Source organism: Narcine bancroftii, chromosome 1 (genome assembly GCF_036971445.1).
Source record: "Narcine bancroftii isolate sNarBan1 chromosome 1, sNarBan1.hap1, whole genome shotgun sequence".
Taxonomy (NCBI): domain Eukaryota; kingdom Metazoa; phylum Chordata; class Chondrichthyes; order Torpediniformes; family Narcinidae; genus Narcine; species Narcine bancroftii.
The window spans coordinates 223,665,787-223,688,094 of NC_091469.1; the positions used below are offsets into that span (position 1 = coordinate 223,665,787).

Here is a 22,308-nt window from a genome sequence, read left to right on the forward strand (position 1 = left end):
ATCTTGGGGAGAACTTCCAAATTCTATAGAGACAGCACCACAAGTCAGAAATGAACTAGAACTGTGAGGATCAGTGTTACCTGCTACACCACAGGAGGATATTGATTTTTAGGACCGTAAAAGTTCTACATTGGACACTAATGTGGTAAGTGCCATGGATTGAAAATTGCTGACAGATGAGAAATAGAGTTGGCATAAATGTACTTTCAAGGTAGTAGGCACTGACTAGTGATAAACCACAGACATCATTGTTTGGGCTCCAGTTATTCCTTGCACAAACAATTTGGTTAAAGTATTGGAATGTAATATAGTGGTCTCCCCCTTACTTGCGGTTCAAAAATATTAAATGGAAAATTCCAGAAATAAACAATCCGTAAGTTTTAAATTGCCCAGCGTTCTGAGTAGCATGATGAAATCACGTGCTGTCCCGCCCAAGACGTGAATCATCCCTTTGTTCAGCGTATCCATGCTGTATACGCTACCTGCCTGCTAGTAGCTGTCTCGGTTATCAGATCGACTGTAGCGGTATCGCATTGCTTGCGTTCAAGTAACTTTTAAAAATATTGCTATAACTGTTCTATTTTATTAGTTATTGTTAATCTTTTATTGTGCCTAATTTATAAATTAAATTTTATCATAGGTATGTATCTATAGGGAAAATTGTATATGTATGGTTTGGTACTATCAACAGTTTCAGGCATCCACTGGGGGTCTTGGAACTTATCCCCCATGGATAAGGGGGGACGAATGCATTTTTAATTTTAGTAAATTGTAACAGTTAGGGGCAATATAGGCTGTGGGCAAATTTATTACAGTTCAATAGGAAGATGACGCTATCCAGTTTGGTAGGGACAACAAGGCAGAAAATTATTTTAATGTTGATATTTTAAAAAATATAGATGTACAAACATATTGTGTTTGTATCATGGTATTATAGCATATCAATCATTGAAAATATGCATGCAAGTGTTGTGATCAAATAAGTCAGGAAATGTGCAATTAGCATATATTGCAAGATTTTTTGAGTACAACAGAAAGAATATCTTACAATAATTACACAGGACTGAGACTACACCAAAACTACTTCTGTAACAAAGATATACTTGCCACTCAGCAAGTGTAATGTACATTCACCTGGCTGATTCCTGGGATAGTGAAACATTACCATGAGTGGTTGATTTTCCCTCCATTCCTTAAAACATGAAAGACTGAGAAATCATTGAACAGTACAAAATTGTTTTTCCTGAGCTGAATATGTCAAAAAACAGGTTCACAGCCTTAGGATAAAAGATATGATATTTGGGTCACAACAACATAAGAAATAGGAATTGGCCATTTCATAAGATTATGGCTGATCTGGTCATAGACTTGGCTCTGACTGAAATGAGCCTATGGAATTCCCTGTCACAGAAAGATTCACTGAATCCATTTCAGATAGCAAATAGACACATTTCTAGACCCAAAAGGCATCAAAGGCTATTGGGATTGAATAGGAAATAGGTATTAAGATAGAAAATCATTGTGAATGGCAGAACAGCTTGAATCGCAAGTAACCTACTGCTGCCATTTTTCCCAAGTTACCAAGTTAATTTGCCTGCAGCTCTTGATAAGGAGGTCCCCAAAGGTTAGCTTCTTCCCAAACAACTGTACATGAAAATAATGCATTAATTTCCTCAGTATCTGAGCATTTCCTGATCTTGTCTGGTGCAGAGAATTTTCAGCTTTTTTTTGTCAACCACATTAAAACAGCATTTAAAATCAAGCATGATTGTACTACTTCAAGGGCTCCGAGGCTCAGAGAGAAAATTATATGGAATTGTGGTTTCAAGCTTGGATTTAAGATGTACTAAAAATATAAATGAGAAAGTTGACAAATCTGGTGGAATTTTGAAGTTTGGGAGCAGGTATATAAATCGAGCATTCGACCTTGGAGCAAGTATGCAGTTGAAATTTACAGTACTGGGTATTGTGATCCGTCTTTGTTGGTTAACCAGATCAGGAAAATAGAATCCAGAATATCTTTGGACTCTCTCTGGGTGTCAATTACTGATCAGATCTCTCTGTACCTCCTTTACACCAAGGTATCTTTCAAGCAATTTTTTTGTCCAAATAGTTAATCCCTGTCTTAAAATATTCAAGAATAAATGTTCTATTTCAACATTAGTCAATTTTTGAATGGAATTTGTAGCAAATAGTGGAAATAGAACTCAAAATTCTGTATTCTCATGTAATTTCAAATTTTAAGGTACTGATCTCAAATAGTTGATTATTCAGTTTTTTTCAAGCACAATAAAGGATAATGGCAAAAAAGTACATTCATTTCATTTTTAAATGTAAAAAGCAGTATGAGCAGTTAATTTTGAAAGCTTAAAGGACATTATTATTTATCGTTATTGTGAAATATTTCTGGTTGCTAATTCAACAGATTGGCCAACCAATTTTCTCCCACAGCCAATATATTAACATTTTAGTTGATTTTGATTCCTCACTCTCATACTCAAGTTTTCAATTGCAACTGATGATTAAACAAGTTTCTAAAAGAACATAGATCATCTTACAACTTTATAAAACTTTGGTTATGTGCAGTACTGGTTGCCTCACAGGAAGAACGTGATTGCATTAGAGAGGGTGCAAGGAATATTATCAGAATGTCACCTGCGAGGGGGTGACAATGAACGTTGTTTTTGCAGAGTGAAGGACCATGACCTGTTGTTCCATCAGGATTGGTGATGGGTCAAGAGTATTAATGATTTTGACAAGAACATAGTTATCATAGTTAATAAGCTTACATCCGGTACCGCACGGATGGCAGTCTCTTCAATCTGAGGCGCCTGCAAGCTCATACCAAGACACAAGAGAAACTTGTCTGTGAACTACTCTTTGCAGACGATGCCGCTTTAGTTGCCCATTCAGAGCCAACTCTTCAGCGCTTGATGTCCTGTTTTGCGGAAACTGCCAAAATGTTTGGCCTGGAAGTCAGCCTGAAGAAAACGGAGGTCCTCCATCAGCCAGCTCCCCACCATGACTACCAGCCCCCTCACATCTCCATCGGGCACACAAAACTCAAAACGGTCAACCAGTTTACCTATCTCGGCTGCACCATTTCATCAGATGCAAGGATCGACAACGAGATAGACAACAGACTCGCCAAGGCTACACAAAAGAGTCTGGAAAAACAACCAACTGAAAAACCTCACAAAGATAAGCGTATACAGAGCCGTTGTCGTACCCACATTCCTGTTCGGCTCCGAATCATGGGTCCTCTACCGGCATCACCTACGGCTCCTAGAACGCTTCCACCAGCGTTGTCTCCGCTCCATCCTCAACATTCATTGGAGCGACTTCATCCCTAACATCGAAGTACTCGAGATGGCAGAGGTCGACAGCATAGAGTCCAGGCTGCTGAAGATCCAGCTGCGCTGGGTGGGTCACGTCTCCAGAATGGAGGACCATCGCCTTCCCAAGATCGTGTTATATGGCGAGCTCTCCACTGGCCACCGTGACAGAGGTGCACCAAAGAAGAGGTACAAGGACTGCCTAAAGAAATCTCTTGGTACCTGCCACATTGACCACCGCCAGTGGGCTGATATCGCCTCAAACCGTACACCTTGGCGCCTCACAGTTCGGCGGGCAGCAACCTCCTTTGAAGAAGACCGCAGAGCCCACCTCACTGACAAAAGACAAAGGAGGAAAAACCCAACACCCAACCCCAACCAACCAATTTTCCCCTGCAACCGCTGCAACCGTGTCTGCCTGTCCCGCATCGGACTTGTCAGCCACAAACGAGCCTGCAGCTGACGTGGACATTTACCCCCTCCATAAATCTTCGTCCGCGAAGCCAAACCAAAGAAAAAGAAAGAAAGATGACACCAAAATTTGTGGTATCATATAGGGTGACAAAAGTTATCCAAGATTACAGCAGGATCTAGATCAATTGGGAAGGTGAACCAAAGAATGGCAGATGGAATTCAACTTGAACATGTGTGGCAATACAAGTAGACAGGGTGGTATAGTATGCTTGCTTGCATTGGTCAGGGCACTGAGTACAAGAGTTGGGAGATAGTATAACAACTGCACAAGATGTTGGCGAGACCAAACTTGGAGTATAATATTCAGTTCTGGTCACCTAGCTAAGGATCTCATTAGGCTGGAAAGGGTGCAGAAAAGATTCACATATTACTGGGAGTGGAGGGCATGAATTACAAGGGCAGTCTGAATAAGCAGGGGCATTTTTCTCCTGGAGCACAAGGGGCTGAGAGGTTGATGCTTTTAGAGAGTTGAAGAAATTATTAAGGGTAGAGACAAGGTAACTAACCAGTTTTTCCCCCAGTGGAGTATAAAATTTGAAGGCATAGATTTAAATATTTAAAGGGAACTCACAGGACAACTTTTTCCACATTGAGGGAGATGGAATGAGCAGGAGAGGGAGTTACAATTTCAGTTACGTTCAAAAGTAATTTAGACAGATATATGGATAGTAAAGGGGTAGAGGAATAGGGGCCAAACACAGGCAAATGGATCTTGCTAAGGTTTGCAACTTGTGAGGCATGGACAAATTGGGCTGAAGAGCATTTCTGTTTTGTATGATTGACTCCAAAACGTGAGGGCATTTGTTTATAGCAAGGATTAAGGGCTAAAGGGGATGCGGTGGGGGGGAGGGGGGGTGGGGGGGGGGCGGGGAGAGACTTTTTTCACCCAGAACGTGGCTAAATCTGGAAAGCAGTGTGGAAATCTGGATGCTGCGCTGAGTTAATTGAGCACGTTGTGTATTGCCCCAGTTTTCTAGCAACTGCAGACTTCTTGTTTACAACTGGTAAGCACTGTTTGAGAAGGCAGAGGCAGGTACACCAATAACATTTTAAAAGTATCTGAACAAACACTTACTTGGCTGTAGACAATGTGCTGGTAAATGAGATTAGCATAAATGGTTATCATGAACATGTGGGCCAAAGGGCCCTATTTCTGCAGTATAACTAAGAGTAGAAATGCGTCTTCAAACTCAGTGACATGGAAAGAGAACATCTGATCCATGCCAACTTCCAAGTTATCCCATATCACCTGCTTTTGTTTCCCTCCAGCTGTGGCAACTTATTTGGTCTCACATATACTCATCAATTCCCTTTTTTTGCTATTAATCTACACAGAGGAGCAATATATGGTAGCTGTAACCTACAGTACATCTATGGAATGTGGGTGAAAATCAGATCAGAGGGGAACCTATGAAATTACAGAATATGAACAACTCTGTATTCAAAAACCAGAACTCAACTCTAATCTCTGAAGTAGCAGCACCAACTACCACCCGTAATTTTGAGTCTTGTTCAATAGGTAATTTCCAAAACCCAAGGTTAGATTATGAATGTTATGTTCACCAAAAAAAAAATTCATCAGATGCATCTTAATCAAGTAGCTTTCCATTCTTTATGTACAACATCCAGATACAGTTAAGTCAACTTTATATGCAATATTTGGATGCAGAGAGATGCAAAGCATTCTGTGAAGATGGGACCTTAAAATATATAACACTGCTTCAACCTGCAATGGCAGTTATGACCCAGAGATCATCTTAAAAGGCAGAATAAGCATTGTTTGCAAATACCTTCAGCCTTGCTCTGCAATGTGCCCTCAAATAAATGCAAATTCACATCTTACTGGCTGTTCATAATAACATCCTACATTTATATTGCAGCCAATTGATTACTGAAAAATTTCTATTTTCCTTTCATGTACTTGGCTACTGATATCTAAACATGTACAACTTTATTACACACCTGAATCAGAATTAGCATCTTTAACTTTAATGGGCTTGCGTTCCTCAATTTCACTTCTGTATTCTCTATCATCCTCAGTTTTCAGATGATGTTTTTCTTTTTCTCTTTCTTTGTCTTTGTGTTTTTTAGCTTTCTTTTTTGATTTTCCAATAGAAGAACAGTCTTTGCTGATGACTTCTGAGCACTCCATTTGGTGTGGTGGACTTCCTACTGTAGTCCTAGAGGTATGCTTTTCTTGCTGGTCCTCATAACCCTCACCAGCTTGACTAATGGCATCAACTGGCAAATCTTGAGTTCCCCTTCCTTCAGGTGTCCATGGGGAATTGGAGTTAGAATTCACAGTGTGGGTAATAGAAAGTGGAAGTGGCACAGGTGGTGGAGCAGGGGGAGAAGGTGGTGAAAGATGAGGAAGAATGATTGGAGCAGTAACATTGTTTTTCCCACCAGAAGAAGTTAAATCACCATTAAGGGTTGGCTGCACATGATGGGTCAAATGAGATATTCTGGGCTTCTTGCTTGCTAGTGGATCAATGAAATCTGAAGGTAGCAATCGCTTCTGCAAAAACATTGATAATATTGAGCATTGTTTGATTCTATTTCAAACCCAAATACAATAGAAAATGTGGCGACTTAGACTGCATGCATACATGTATACTTTACAGCAGCTCCCTTCAGATTCAGACAAATATACACAAATCAACAGCAATGCTACGAATGAGTCCAATGAGCTCTTACTGACATTTAGGATCTTGGTCAGAACCAGCAAATTATTTTACAACAAGTAGAAACGATTCATCAGGAACTATCTTTGAATTGTGTAGCTTAAGACATGGCAGCCATTGGGAAAGGATTATGACAAAGGCGAAGGAGAATGATCTCAGTATTTGCAACATTTAATTGGAGAAAATGATGACGTACAGGAGGACAAATCAAAAGGAAAGGAGTGGTCAAGAGAGGCATAATTTGCCTAGAGGAGTACAGGATTTTGCCAAAAATAGGAAAGGAACAAAAGTAAAAACCCAAGGACTTAATGATACAAAAGAAGTCATTTTAGACAATTTTCTGGCAACATAAAAATTGAACCATTGAAGGTAGTCTCACCCAACAACGGAGAGGCATTCAAGAACAAAGAAATAGGCAATGATATCAAAGGCTACAAGCAGCTTGGGAAAGTAAAAAGTTTAGTTTACCATAATCACTGACAAATAGGATTGAATTGGTAACTTTGGTAAAGTTATTTGATGCTGACACTACGAACAGAAGCCCCAAACAAGAGGAGGGTGGGGAAAGGAGGATCCGCACAAATTTGGAAAGCAAACATGCATTTAGGAACTTGACAGAAAGCAGAGGCCATCTTGAAATCTTTCATGTATCCACAATTTCTTACGACGTGGAAGTCAAAAGGGAAACAAGCAAAGACATTTCTGAAGTTTTCTATCCAGCACCAACACTTCATTTCGAGGCATCATCATTTTCAGACCAAATGATGTGGGATCATCAACTCTGTGTTCAGATTCACCCAAGTACTTCATCAATACCTTTGCACAGACAAATGAGTCCAAAAGGTATCCACAAAAACAAGAGAATCTAGAAGATGAGACCCACTGATGCACATGTATCAAGTCATTTAAAAAAAAAATGCAGTGCCAGAGGACATGGATTGTTAACTTGGTGGATCTGCAAGCTAACTTTGTTTAGCACACAAAAAAATCCCTCCAATATCCGCTTCGAACAAGGAATTTAGAGCAATGAGGGGTGACTTTACTGAGATATACAAGATCCTGAGGGATGGATGCAAATAGACGATGGAATTTTTTTTTACTGTGGCACTCTCCCTAATGAGCAGACATCTATAATATAAAGGGCCTGTCATTTAAAGTAGAGGTGGTTAGAAATTTATTTTCACAGACTGATATTTCACTGAATTCTTTACACCAAATAGTGGTTATGTGAGCTTGATAATTATGTTTTTAAAACAGACAAGAGATACAATTTCGAAAGAAATCTCATGACATGGTGTGAAAATAACAACCCGAGTCACAACACAGACAAGGCAAAGGAGATGCTCGTGAACATCAGGAGGACCAGGTATGACAAGCCTCCACTATACACTCAGTAGTGGAAAGAGAAGAGAGCACCAAGTTCCTCAGAGTCCACTTAAGAAGTGACCTATCCTGGACACACATCTCCCTCACTTGTCAGGAAGGTGCAACAGTGACTGTTCTTCCTGAGATGACTGAAGTGGGCAAGGCTAACACCATATCAACCTTTTACAGGAGTCTATCGAGAGCATCTTGGCTGGCTGCATCACAGAGTGGTATAGCTGTTGTAGAGAATTGGATAAGAGGTCAATCCACAGGACCATAAGAGTGACAGAGACATTCACTGGGATCTCCCGCCCATTGATGTGATCTACTGGAATATTTGTCTGAAGAGGGTACACCCTGCACACAGCAAGTTCCAGCTACTCACATCAGCAAAGAGATACAGGAGTATCAGAGCCAGCATTACCAGGCTGGGAAACAGCTTCTTCCCATGGGCAGTTAGAATGCTGAACGACAAAAAAAACGGCTCACACTAACCATTTATTAAGCAATATTTATTTATTTATATACATATATATTTGTCCTGCATAAGTATTATGTGTTATGTCTGGTGTGTGTTTGCATGTTTTGCACCGAGGACCAGAGAACGCTGTTTCCGTTGCATTGTGCTTGTGTAAACGGAGGGTAAATAAACTTGAACTTGAAAGGGGATTAGAAGTGGTGGGAAATATCAGAGAACAGAAGCGGAGGCCTACATAGCAGATTTGAGGAGCCTGATAGACTATTCAGTTTAGTTTTTTTTCTCAATAGGGGGCTAGAGTTCTTTGGTTGTTTTCATTTTCTTTTTTTTTAATCATCCTGACAACATTGTATGAGGAAGAGATATATAACTATTGTTTTATTTTTGAGTATGTACTTATATTCTTCATATTTGGTAACCTTGTATTCTCTATACAATGTGTGCTTGTTCTACAACACTCAATAAAAAGATTGAAAGAGAGAGACTACTCAGTTTTGTTGTTTTTGACTCTTTTGTAACCAAGAATACAAAGGGAAGTGAAAACTGAGATGCAAAGAGAACATATGAGTACACACCATAAACATACATGATAGCCAAAAATATTCTACAGACAAATATTAAAGAGCTGTGAATGGAGACTAATGGACAAAAATAGGAACTTAAACATGGAGCCTGAGGTCAGTGTTAACACACATGCTAAAAATTGATAACAAAGGTGGCTGAACTGAAAAGTGGATGAATCACTGGAGCCAGATGAGATGCATCTTAGGATTTTTAGGCCAATACAGGAGGAAACAGTAAATGACACAGGGTTAGCAAGTTTTCATATAATGCAAAGATTGGAGTTGTGGCAGCATAGAGGACTATCAAAGAATACAGCAGGATATGGATCAGTTACAGATACGAGCGTAAATGACAGTTAGAATTTAATCTGAGCATCAGTGAGGTGTTGAACTTTAGCAGGTCAAATGGAGCAGGAAAGTGGATGTTGTGGATTTGCACTTTTAAGACTTCACTAACAAGCCTATTTATTATGTTGCACTTTATCGAAGTCCAAGTTCATTGCCCAATACAAAGTATCAGAGCGTTAAGGAAGGAGTATAGTGGCATTTTACACAGATAGGTAGGAGGATTACTAGAAATTAAAGTGACCCAAACCTGGTGAAGCATACCACAATTTCAATTTGAGAAAAACTGAAAAGTTGCCAATATTGAATACTGTAAAGAGTACAATGACAGATTATCTCTCAACATGAAAAATCTATTTAAATGGGTAGATTAAATTGTATTGTTACGGGTTATGTTACATATAATATCAAAATGTCTTTAAAAGAGATAGATTATAGGGTTTTAGTGTAGGTCACTTCACAAACACAGTAATACTTAGCAAAAGACGTCTCATTTAAAATGCAGGAGCTTTGCCAAAGTTAGACATTCAGGTGCCGGTTGGCTTTGCAAAAGACAATGGAACTGCTTTGGAAAGAATTTCAAAATGAGGTGCAAGTGGAAAAGTTCAATCTCAAGTGCTGATAAGATCTTTCAAACATTGGGTTTGGAGCCTTGGGAGAGGTAATTTGATTTTTACAAGGAGAATGAGGATAATCTGTCAGAGAGAGAAAGAAAGAGAGAGAAAGAGAGAAAGAGAGAAAGAAAGAGAGAGAAAGAGAGAGAGAGACAGAGAGAGAGAGAGAGAGAGAGAGAGAGAGAGAGAGACCAGTTCTACAGAAGCAGTTGAGGCTTCAAAATGGCAAGCTGGCAGGCTTGATGAAAATCCATTTTGAAGACAAGCCGTGAGTTCTGAGCTTAGCCTGATCAAAGCCCCTATAGTCCTTACAAGAGGAAATGGCTGGCTAGAGTGTTTCTCCTGAAATAAGGGAAACTAGAGGAACTCTGTGGTGACCTGGAAGAAGAGGTTATAATTTGGAAAACCTATGATGGGGCAAGTTTCTTTGGCAAAACTGAAGTGACTGATTGGAGGAAATAAGTTTGTGTGTGTCCAACAAGCAACAGATCTCTCTTTGAAACCAATAAGAACCTTCCTGAGAGGTAATCATTTAACTTTAAATAATGTACACAGTATAAGAATTGCCTGATACTGGTGAACTTGGAGGAGTGAGAAGTGAGATTGGTCTGTGAATCAAAGAATTTTCCTGAAAATATACACATTACATACATGTGCGCGTAGAAGTAGAAGGGGGTTAAGTTAATAGTAGTAAGTTAAAGTTTGATCTTATTATACTTAAAGAAAATTAAAAGAAATTTTTGTTCAATTAACAAGTGTCTTGGTGAATTTCTATTGCTGCTGGGATTTGGAGTCCTCTGGGCTCTTAATAGTATGCTTAGACATAAAACGTTATGCATTTTGGTCAGTGGTCAGTATAGAATAATGGATATTGTTCTAAAAAGAGTGTAGAAGAGGGGCCTACAGTACATATGCATACATCTTTGAAAGTGGCAGTATAGGTTGACAAAGCAGTTAACAAGGCTTAAACAACTATGAGCTTTAACAATAGAGACATAGTACAAAAACATGGAAGTCATGCTTAACATTCAAAAAACATGGGTCTAGCGTTAAATGGAATATTGTGTTCAATTCTAACTACCACATTGCAGGGAAGACATGAAAGCATTAAGCAGAGTCAAGGAGATATTTTGAAGGATGGTCCTTGAATGAGTAACCACAGTCACAAGGATAGATTGGAGCGTCTACAACTTTCTTTGGAAGATGAGGCAGGGGGAGATTCTATAAAAGTGCATGTAAATGAGGGACAGAATGGATAGTTGGAGGCTGTTCACTTTAATGAAGGGGTCAAAGAACAGAAGTCAGTATATGAAGTTGGAAAATGAAATTTGGTGAGAGAATTTTTTTTACATAAAAGTGGAATCAGAAAGGTACTGCTTCCTGAAGCAGTGGGAGCAAGTTCCATTGTGGGCTGAGGGAGAGAATTAAATGTCAGGATAAAAATTTCCAAGGCTAAGAAAGGCCCAATGCATAAAACCAGAGAGGAATGCAAACACGGGCAGAATGGCTTCCCATGCTGTAACCATTTTATGATTACATGGATAAGTTTCTGATTGATTATAACCCACAAGATTTTGATGGAAGATTCCAAAATGTCATTCTACGTTCCAGTGGTTATTAGCCTCTTTCATTGCCAAGTCATTCCAATGGCACTTGTGCTCCTGCTATAAAATTCAAATTGAAAATATTAAAAACATAAAATCAAAAACTTCTCTCCAAGACAAGTAGCAATTTGAAAAGAAGCTTGTCCCCTTTAGTGCATCAAGGTTGGCATAGTTAGTGCAACACAATTACAATGCCCATATCCCAGGTTCTAATCCAGCACTGTCTGTAAGGAGCTTGTACATTCTCCCCATGACATGTGTGGGTTTTCCCCCAGACGCTCTAGTTTGGGGTTGCAGGTTAATTATGTGTAATTGTGCTGCACCAGTTTCAAAGGCCGGAATTAGCTTCCACCATTTTGTAAATAAAAAAATATTGAAGGCCTGCTTTTTTAAAAAGTCATCGTCAACTGAAACATAATTTAGAAATGCCGACAGGTATGTGTATTCAGCACAAAATCAACCAAGTTGTAAATTTGTCAGTTGTTTTCTTCACATTTTCAAAGTTAAAAATAACAACCAAATATTTGAAAAACTAAATATCTGCGCCCACACCTCCTCCCTAACCACCATTCGGGGCCCCAAGTAGCCCTTCCAAGTTGCAAGAAATCCAAGCATAACATGCTTTATTATCTATGAAAAGAGAAACAGAACTAGTTTCAAGTCAATGACATTTCACCATGAAGAAATTAGAAACCAAACCAGCAACTGATTCGCTGCCCTGCTGCCATCTGACCTGTTTCTGATGTAATTTGACAGACAAGATGAATCAAATTTATTTGTACAGTCATTATAAACAAGTTATCAATTGATATTTACCAACCTCTGGCAGGGATGCAGATTCACTACCTTTAGGGGAGTTTGATGGAACATGGTCTGTTGGATGGTTGTTGGAATTCTGCAGTTGAGATAATTTCCTGATTTAAAGATTCAGAGAACAAACATTTTAGAGCTTTCTTCTCACCATGGGCCCCATGCAGTTAGTCCCCCAAACCTGCACTCCATTCAGAGAACCAAAGTTTTGTTGTTACCAAAACAAATTTACTGCCATGTGGATACTTACAAGGTACAAATATTCCTGCAGAATGAAGTCAATAAACAGAATAGCAGAGCACATAACAGGAACTTTGGCTCACAATGTGTGCCAACCTATATAAACCTACTCCATGATCAATCTCACCACCCCCTCCCTCAGCTCATAACTCTCCATTTTTCTTACATTCTTGTTACACCAAGAGGTACAAGCCTCTACCACCACTCCCCACAGTGAATTTCAGGCACTCACCATATGCCTTCTTAACTATCCGAACAACTTGGGGTGGCAACATTGAGGAATCTATGGACTTGAACTCCATGATCGCTCCACATTAAGAATCCTTCCATTAACCTTGTACTCTGCTTCCATTTGATCTTCCAAAGTATCACTTCACTCTTTTCCAGATTGAACTTCATGTGTGCTTTCTTTGTCCTATCTATATCCCACTATAACCTACGACAAACTTCCACACTCTTACAATATATCCAATCTTCTCATTATATGTAAACATACTGACTCAACCCTCCATTTTCTCATTTATATATACAGGTGCTCCCCTACTTAAGATGGTCCAACTTACAATTTTTCAAAGTTACGATGGTTTGAATCTGTACTTTCAATTTCAAATTCTGAACTATTCCTGCATTTGCGATTTGTGGTACCCTCCTCTCATGATGCTGGGTGATGGCAGCATTGCATGAGAGTATTGTACAGCATATTCTCTCGCAATGCTGACCCAACCATGCTCGCAGACCCTGTTGCTTTAGCATCCCCACCATCCAGCAATTAATTTTAGTTCAATGCTTCAAACATTCATGCCCAGTGTGCTTTCAGTTGCGTACATTATTTTTTTTTCTAGTGTAGAATAAAGGTATCTAAATTTAATTATTCTAAAAAAATAGTAGATGTGGTATTCTTTTTCGACTTACAATGGACTTGCTGGATCATAACCCCATTGTAAGTTGAGGAGGACCTGCATATTAAAAAAAAATCAAAAGGAGCAGGGGTCCCAGAACCCTGCAGAATCTCACTAGCCACCGACCTACAGACAGAATACACTCCATCTGCTATCACCCTTTGTCTTTGGTGGGCAAGTCAATTTTAAATCCACATTTCCCCAGGCCTCATTAATTTCTGGCTGATCCGACCACAGGGAACTTTATCAGACATATGAATAAAATCCACATACACCACATCCACTGTTCTACCTTCAATTTGTTTTGTCATCTCCTTGAAAAACTCAATTTAAGCTTGTGAGGCATGATTTTCCCCTCATAAAACTATGCTGAGTATCCCTTACAAGGCTATGCTTCCCCAAATGCTTGTAAATCCTGTCCCTAAAGAACCCTCTCCAATAGTTTTCCCACTATTGATGCAAAATTCTGTTCTAACCCTAAAACCAACTTGAAAAACTGCCATTTTTTAAATTTCTGGTTCCACTCCTGTGTTCAGGGAGAATGCATACATCATTGTCAATGCCCCAGCCATCTCTTCCCTCATTTCCTGGGGTTTTTCCAGTTGAACCCTAGGGATTTAGCCATCATAATGTTTTTCACAAGGTCTAACATTGTCTCCTTCTTAACCTTAACATACTCCAGCACACATCTGTATATAAAGTTTACAAAAATCATACCACTAGATATTTGCATTATCATGTTCCATAACAAGGTTTCAAATGGTTCTTTTAATACCATGAAACTTATAGAGTTACTGGTACAACATTGGCAAAATTAGAAGTTAGATCCAAAGCTGCAAGAACAAATGATACATAATCTCTCTCATTTTGCATTATTTGGAATGCCCACTGAACTATTTTCTGTAGTTCCTGTCAAACAAAAAATGCTCTTAAGCTGTTCAGACCAGCTAATTTAAAAAAAAACAAAGTCATGGTTACATTTTAATTCTGCCTGTTGCAGCTCCTCAGCAAGTCAATATAGTGATGAGAGAATCTGGAGCTAGAGGTCCACAAGTGAAAATGATTTGCAATTTTGTTTTGCCTCCTCTCGACCACATCAGTTCTAGGCTCAGCACAGGTCCTAAATAAGGGTTGCAGCTCAAAACGTTGACAATTCTTTTTCTCCCAGTGATGCTACACGACCCACTGAGTTCCTCCAGCAGATGGTGCATTGTTCCAGATTCCATCATATGCAGTCTTTTGTGTGTCTGTTTGTTCTAGGCTCCCTTTCCCTTCCCTCAGCATGGAACTCATTCAAATCCCCTTTTAACTCTGTATTTACTTGACAGTGACCAATACTTCTCAAGAAGCTTCCTTGTGTTTTCCTCTGAGTGACAAGAGACTCATAAACATTGGTACTAAAAGTCCATAATATTTTCATTCCAACTTTAAATTGAACTAATGTTAGAACTTTATTATTCTAGGAGAATGCCAAGCCTTCTATTTATTAAATTTACTAACCATTCAGATGCCAAATACCACCTCAATATGTAGTGCAATGTAGAACTATGATTGCAATTCATGTCTACCAACCATGGAGTACACACTAAAGAGAACAGAATTTGCCCAAATACAAGACATATTACTCCCAGTGGCTATCTTACACTTTAATCTTTCACCAATAGTCAAATTACCACCCATTCCAAAACAATTTAACTCCAGGCTAAGTAATGTGGCATTACATCTCTGAATAATGAAGGCTGTAACTATTCTACCAAAATGAACTGGATAACACAAACACATTGAATAAAGATTTTAATTAAGATAAATTCCATGACAGCATTGGACAAAAAAAGTTATTTTGCATACATTCCCTCAACACAAATCTAGCATTAAATTTCAACACATTCACTTCAGATTACACATAACAAAGTTGTGTACTGCAATACATTAAAAGCCCAAGAAATTTTGGCTTATTTAGGTCACACCTTAAAAATTAATGTAGCATGTGGCTAAAAAAAAGTGGAAATACCACATTCTAGATAGCCCTTAAGTTATAAATTACAAACTGTTTTATCCAGTACTGATTTTCACCATTAACACTGCACCTTTGGATTCAATCTTGTTTAAAATAGATCAGATCAAGAATGAGCAAGAGTGAAGGTTAGAGGCAGAATACATTATGTGAGGTGGTACAGTGATTGTGGAAAGGATGGGTGATTGTACTGGTACTGAGTTTTATACTTGAGTTTTTCCAGTCAAAATTTACAACAAATTGATGTCTTCATTAGTTTCACACTAATCTGTGATTTCTAACCAAATATTTATATGTTTCACAAAACTGACAGAGGAAGTCAGTTTTGGGCCTGAGCCTTCTTCAAGGTAATGAACCCATCTTCAATGGCCCACATCTTGAAGAATGGCTCAGGCCCGAAATGTTGGTAATATATGTATATCCTCATCTCCTATGGACGCTGTGAGAGCTGGTGAGTATTTCCAGCATTTTTGTGTTTTTTCACCAATCACAAGAGTTGTACACTTTAGTATTTCATTTGTTTCAAATTACTTACAATTTTTAAAACATTTTAATGGTGATTGCATACATACAAATTAGGGGTAGGTGTATAGTCATGCCCACTCTGCCATTTAATATAATCATAGTTAATAATCAAATTGCAATCTCAACCTGACATTCCTGTCTCTCCTTGATAATTATTCATCTTGCCAACAAAGAACCTATCTATCTTTGCTTCAAAATCTGTGGCATTTGAATTCACGAAGTGAGTAGAGAATAACTAGTGAGGGAATAGGCCATTTTAAATCTTGTATCGTGTAGTAAGAAAGTTAATTGATGATCCATAATGTAAGGCGATCTTCCAAGAAACAAAGATGAAAATATGATTGAAATGTATAAAAATTGAGTGATCTAGTTCAATCCAAACCAATCTATAAAGTATAAAGTACGAGTCACCTATGGCAGATTGGGGACAATATAGTACACAAGTATGATTTTTAAAGTAATGGTTAACATTTAATGAATTAATGCATTCTTATAAATACAGAACAACTCCAATAATCTAAAATTGGATTCTTAGAAATCCTCATTTATCCAAAATTTTTTAAAAATTTGGATAAATGAGGCTATCCAAAACAAATCAGAAATCCTCGTTTATCCCAAAATTATTTGGAGCAGAAATGACCTCACAAGTTGAAAAAAAAAAATCACCTGACATGAAATTAGTATGACGATTGTCCTCACTTCAGGTAACTCCTCCCCCCTCCCTCTCCATTTCTTCTTTACCTTCCCTCATTGACTTTTCTCTTCAACTCTCCCTCTCAAACTGCGAGCCACTGTTTTCCATCTGCAAGCAATTGAAAGAATCCCTTATCCCGGCGCCATCAAAGACAGTGGCAGGAATGTCGGGCTGCTGGCAGCGGCGGGGCCTCGGTGGGGAGATGTCAGTGATCGGCAGTGGCCAGCATTTTTTTTATGGTGAATTAAAAACACTATTTTAATGCCTCCTCTTGTTAGTTGTTGTTTAAACACTGTTACAAATGATGTGCTGTTGCTACTGGGCTGTTTTTAAAAAATGACCAGTTGTCTGAAAAAAAATCATTAAACTGACATAGGCCTGATCCCGACCATTTTGGATAATTGGATTTGTACTGTTCATGCCACAATGGCAAAAAACCCTACAGGAAGAGTGGTTGCAGTATTCATCATATAGACCAGGGGTGTCAAACTCAAATTCACGGAGGGCCAAAATTAAAAACTTGGACTAAGTCGAGGGCCGAACTAAATATTTATTGAAAATTTTCAACAACATCTGCATGTTTTCTCTTCTTTCAACATATGTAATGTTAAACTTTTTCTTATTAAAATAAATGTTTAATAATAGTTTTGGATAAACTTTTTCCAGAAGCATTAACAAATGAGAAATAAAATATTCAATAAATAATATTTCTCTATAGAGGATTTGTCAAATGTTGCTAGTGTGCTGTCGAATAGTAAAATCTGAGGGCTATTGAGATTGTGGGAGAATAACATGATTCCTGAAACAATCAAATGGGTGACTGATTGTGGGCATGAACTCTAGCAGGGTTATTTGGCATGCCCTTTTTCCATTGGTACAGATATCCTTTGATTTACACACTTTTCAAGTTTTATGCCTAATGAGCTTGTATCCAGGAGCAGGACCATTTTTAACCAGGAATATATTTATCACTGTGACATGAAACTATTGGAAGATCATTTTATCCTGAGATTAAAGTTCATAATCCTTACTCAGGCCTGTGTGCGGGAGGGCGGGGTTTGCGGGCGATCGGGTTGGACAACGACAGTGCGGGGGCATCGGCTCTCGCTGCAGGGCGGCATCTCGGCGGATCAGCGGCCCCGTCACCGTGAGTCGCGGGTCGGCCTACGGCAGGGAGGGGGAGTGGGCAACGGTCCTGGCGAGGTCAGGCCCCCCCTGAGTTTCTGCCGGAGCCCCCTTGACCTGCTGAGTTTCTCCTGGACCCCCCTTGACCTGCTGAGTTTCTGCCGGACCCCCCTTGACCTGCTGAGTTTCTCCCGGACCCACCTTGACCTGCTGAGTTTCTCCCGGACCCCCCTTGACCTGCTGAGTTTCTCCTGGACTCCCTCCCCTTGACCTTCTGAGTTTCTCCCGGACCCCTCCCCCTTGACCTGCTGAGTTTCTCTCGGACCCCCCCTTTGACCTGCTGAGTTTCTCCCGGATCCCCCTTTGACCTGCTGAGTTTCTCCCGGACCCCCTTTGACCTGCTGAGTTTCTCCCTTCTGGTGTTTTTACGAGAACCACAGACTTTTGCTCATACATTGATGAGGGGGATCAAGGGCCAAACATTGTCAGGTACCTCTCTGCTGGATAAAGGATATGGTTTAACCCGCTGAGTTTCTCCAGTGTTGGGTTTTCACAAGGTAGAGTCAAAGGGCCGAAGGGCCTGTTTCTGATCTGTAATGTTCTACGGACCCTGCTCTTCTTTCCGTGCCGGTATCCCAGGACCTTTCCAGGGCAGTCTCCGCGCTCAGGAACGTGCTGGGATCCCGGTCAGTGGTGGAGGAGCAGGTGAGCGTGGCTAATCCCGATGCAGCCCACGCCACTCCCGAGATTGGCGGGGAGTTCCACCCTACCTGCCCGACCAACCTCGCTCTCCACGTGTACTCCGGGCACCCGCCGCTGGTCCGGTGGGAAGGTGCAGGGCGGCCGGCGCCCCCATCGCCCGGTGGGGAGCCCCAATCTTCCCTCCGGCGTCCTGACTCCATCTGCAGCTCCAAGAAACGCTGTGCCACTGGGGTTCCGGGCGCTGGGAAGCAGCCTTGGCTTCCCCTGACACCGGCCAGGCCGCGCTGCGGTGGGGGGGGGGGTGGGCGGGGGGACACGACAGCGTGTTTATAAAACCACCCACCACTACTTTTCAAGGACCAGGATTTTTCTCTCTCTCTCTCACCCTGGGACACAGCGGTTACTGTGCATGCGCTATTCTGGCGCACCGGCCAGCGGGCCACCTCTAATACATTTTTGATTTGATCTTGCGGGCCAAATATAATTATATCGCGGGCCAGAGTTTGACATGTGTGATATAGACCAAGCAGTGGTACAATGACTAGCACTGCTGCTTCACAGCTCTGGATTCAATATGGAAATGGGTTCTGTGTTTGGATTTTGAATATTCCTATGATTCTGCTTTTCTGCAAGAGATCTAGTTTTCACCCACATACCAAATAAATGCAGGTTGCTTGATTAATTGGCTACTGTAAGTTGACTCTTGTGTAGGTAGAAGGAGAATTGGTACCAGGGTACAAAGTCAGGTTAGTAAGTTTGAAGATAACATGAAAGTGGGTGGTGTTCTGAATAGTTTGGAGGGTTGCAGAGCTGAGAAGTGACAGATGGAGACTAATCCAGAAAAGTGTGAAGAGGCTAATTCTGATGGGCCAAATTTGAAGGCAGAATACAATGTTAATGGGAGGATACTGAGCAGTGTTGGCAAACAGAGATCTTGGGGACCCACATCGATGGGTCTCTTAAAGCTGCTCCAAATATTGATTGTGTTGGTAAGACTGCATATGGTGTGTTGGCCTTAATTAACCATGGGATTGAGTTCAAGAGCAGTGAGGTAATGCTGCAGATATACAAGACCTTGGTCACACCCTACTTGGAATATTGTGTTCATTTCTGGTCACCTCATTGCAAAAAAGGTGTGAATGCTATAGCAAGGGTGCAGAGAGATTTACAAGGATGTTGCATAGATTGGAGAGCATGCCTCATGAGGATAGATTGAATGAACTTGGGTCTTTTCTCACTGAAGCCAAGGATAATCCGATAGCAGTGTACAAGAGCCACTGATCACGTGGATCGCCAGAGGCTGAAATGGCTAACATGAGGGGGCATAATTTTAAAGGTGCTTGGGAGTGGGGGTGGGGGTGAGATGCAAAAGACAAGTTTCTTCACATAGAGTGAAGGGCACATGGAAAGTGCTGGTGACAATGGTGGCAAGTACAACAGGATCTTTTAAGAGACTATTAGATAGGTACATGGAACTGAGAAAAATGGAGGTCTATGCAGTGGGGAATTTTCAGGCAGTTGTTAGTGTTGGTTATTAGGTCAGCACAATATTGTTGGCCAAAGGGTCTGTATAGATTTCTATGCTGTTAAGTGACAAAAGTGCTCCCTGAATTTTCACCCACGTCAAATATGTGCCAAGGATCTTGAAGGTGACTGCTACGGAGATAAAGAATGTATTCATTGACCAAAATTCTAGAATCTAGCATGGTCCTACTTGCTGAAAGGTAGCAAATACAAACCCACTAATTAAGCAAGGAAGAGAAAGCAGAAAGCTATAGATCATTAGAAATGCTGTGATAGTTATTCAGTGTACTTGGAACATATAGGACAGAGGCAATGTAGATAGAGCCCATATGAATTTATGAAGAGTAATTAATTGGGCTGCACAGAAAGAAGAGCCTTGAAGTGATTCAGACAGGACAAGTTGATGCACAAGCACATGCAGACAGAGCAAAGAGGAATTGTGACTAATCAAAAGATTTTAGTATTCAGAGAGAACTAGGTCCTCGTACATCACTTAAAATAAAGATGCCAGATCAGTAAGCAATTCGGAAGCAAGTCAGTTTATTGGCCTTTATTGCAAATTTGGATTTGACCAACAAGAGATATCTTCATCCAATTGTATAGGCCCTGGTGAAGATCCATCTCCCAATTAAAGAAAGCAACCTTGCAATGGAGGGCAGTAAAGGCTTACCAGTTTGATTGTTGGGTTGGTGGTTTGGTCACGAAGAGATTAAATTGAGATGATATTCTCTTTAAAAATTAGAGGTAACAAAATTGATACCTACAGAATTTTTATGTAGCTTTAGATGCAATTAACTGAATCTTCATCTATTTGAAATTCTGGAAGCATTTTGTATACCATCTATATGAAGACAACATAGCCTGGCCAAAATTCTCATCAATTGAAGTACAAATATAACTCAAACTACCTGATGAATGAATCTTTACAAGCCTGGCATTGCATTGCATCTCCAACAACTCAATAATTCAAGACAATGAAACTTAACTCTGAACTACATTGTTTACTGGCTACATCATGCAGATAAATTAATGGAAATGTACTGCTGTTTTAATCAACACAAGATCCTAATGGCAACCTTTTGAAAAAATGATAATGGCTCTCATGTTTAGTTGTGGCTAGCTCTCATTAAATTATTAAGATGGGTGAAAGTAGAAGTATTGAGGAAGAGCCTCTGAAGCAGTGACAATAAGAACCTTGCACAAGAACATGGCAAATCATCAATTTGCATTACAGGCATGTTATTAAAAAATTAACATCAAGAAATATTAGTGGAGATGACCAAAAAAAAAGCAGCATAAAGAGTGGATAAACTTAGATGACTGTCACAATTTAATGAGCACACAATGCACTTAGAATGTTATAAATCTATGAAGAAATTTAAAAACAAATGATATGTCAAAAAACAGCACATTTCAAATAAACCAAGCACAAATGTTACAGGTGGTTGGAGTTCGAGTGAATTAGAAATGAAGCAGGAGAGTTTAAATTGACTGACATTTAGTGGAGTACACAACAAAATTGGAGGAATTGCCCCTTATTGTGATGTTGAAATAAAAAGCAGAAATTGGAATGAAATTCCAATAAACTACATACCATTTAATTCAGTTTAAGATAAGAGTATCATAATGATATTCTTTGAAAAGTAAACACCAGCAATTAAAAGTCGTCAAGTACCATCACCAGTGAAGACAGAAGTCAAGTTATTTTTTACTACAATTAAGCAGTCTTGTGTTGGTTGGTGCTCTATGACATCGCCTGCTGGTTTGTTTACCTTAAGGCTTGGGACCAAAATTAATTCATTTGGTTTTGAGTATACATCATCATTTGAATCGAAGCTGAGGTATTCTTCTTTTCCACTCCATTGTCCTGCCTTGGCCCCATAAACATTAACACCCTTACTAATCAAGAACCTATTAATCTCTACTTTAAATGTACCCAATTATGACATCCAATGCACACTATGCCAATAAATTCCCCACCCTCTGAAAAAACCTCATCTGTTCTAAAGGGATCTCCTTTTAATCCTAAACTCTCTAACCACTGGAAATATCTTCTCCACATACACTTAATATTTGGTATGTTTCAACAAAATTTCCCCCCCACCCACCACCTCCTAAACTCTAGCAAGTACAGGCCCCAAGCCATCAAACAGCCACATACTAACTGATCTTTGGAATCATTCTTGTAACCCTCCTCTGTATGCTCTCCAACGCCAGCACACCCCTCATTAGATATGGGGCCCAAAACTGTTCACAATTTTAGTGCTATCACCTAGACCAGGGGTGTCAAACTCAAATTCACGGAGGGCCAAA

The 22,308-nt window shown here is 39.8% G+C and overlaps 1 protein-coding gene across 2 annotated transcripts in view; it reads right to left on the reverse strand.

The window, feature by feature from the left end:
- The window catches only part of ell2 (elongation factor for RNA polymerase II 2), a 130,920-nt gene that overhangs the window by 20,730 nt on the left and 87,882 nt on the right, over nt 1-22,308 (reverse strand). For both annotated transcript variants that reach the window (XM_069891901.1, XM_069891910.1), the window contains exons 7-8: nt 12,283-12,376; nt 5,772-6,327 (exon numbers count right to left, since the gene is read on the reverse strand). In XM_069891901.1, coding sequence (XP_069748002.1) covers nt 5,772-6,327; nt 12,283-12,376 — 650 coding nt within the window. The remainder of the gene's footprint in view (nt 1-5,771; nt 6,328-12,282; nt 12,377-22,308) is intronic.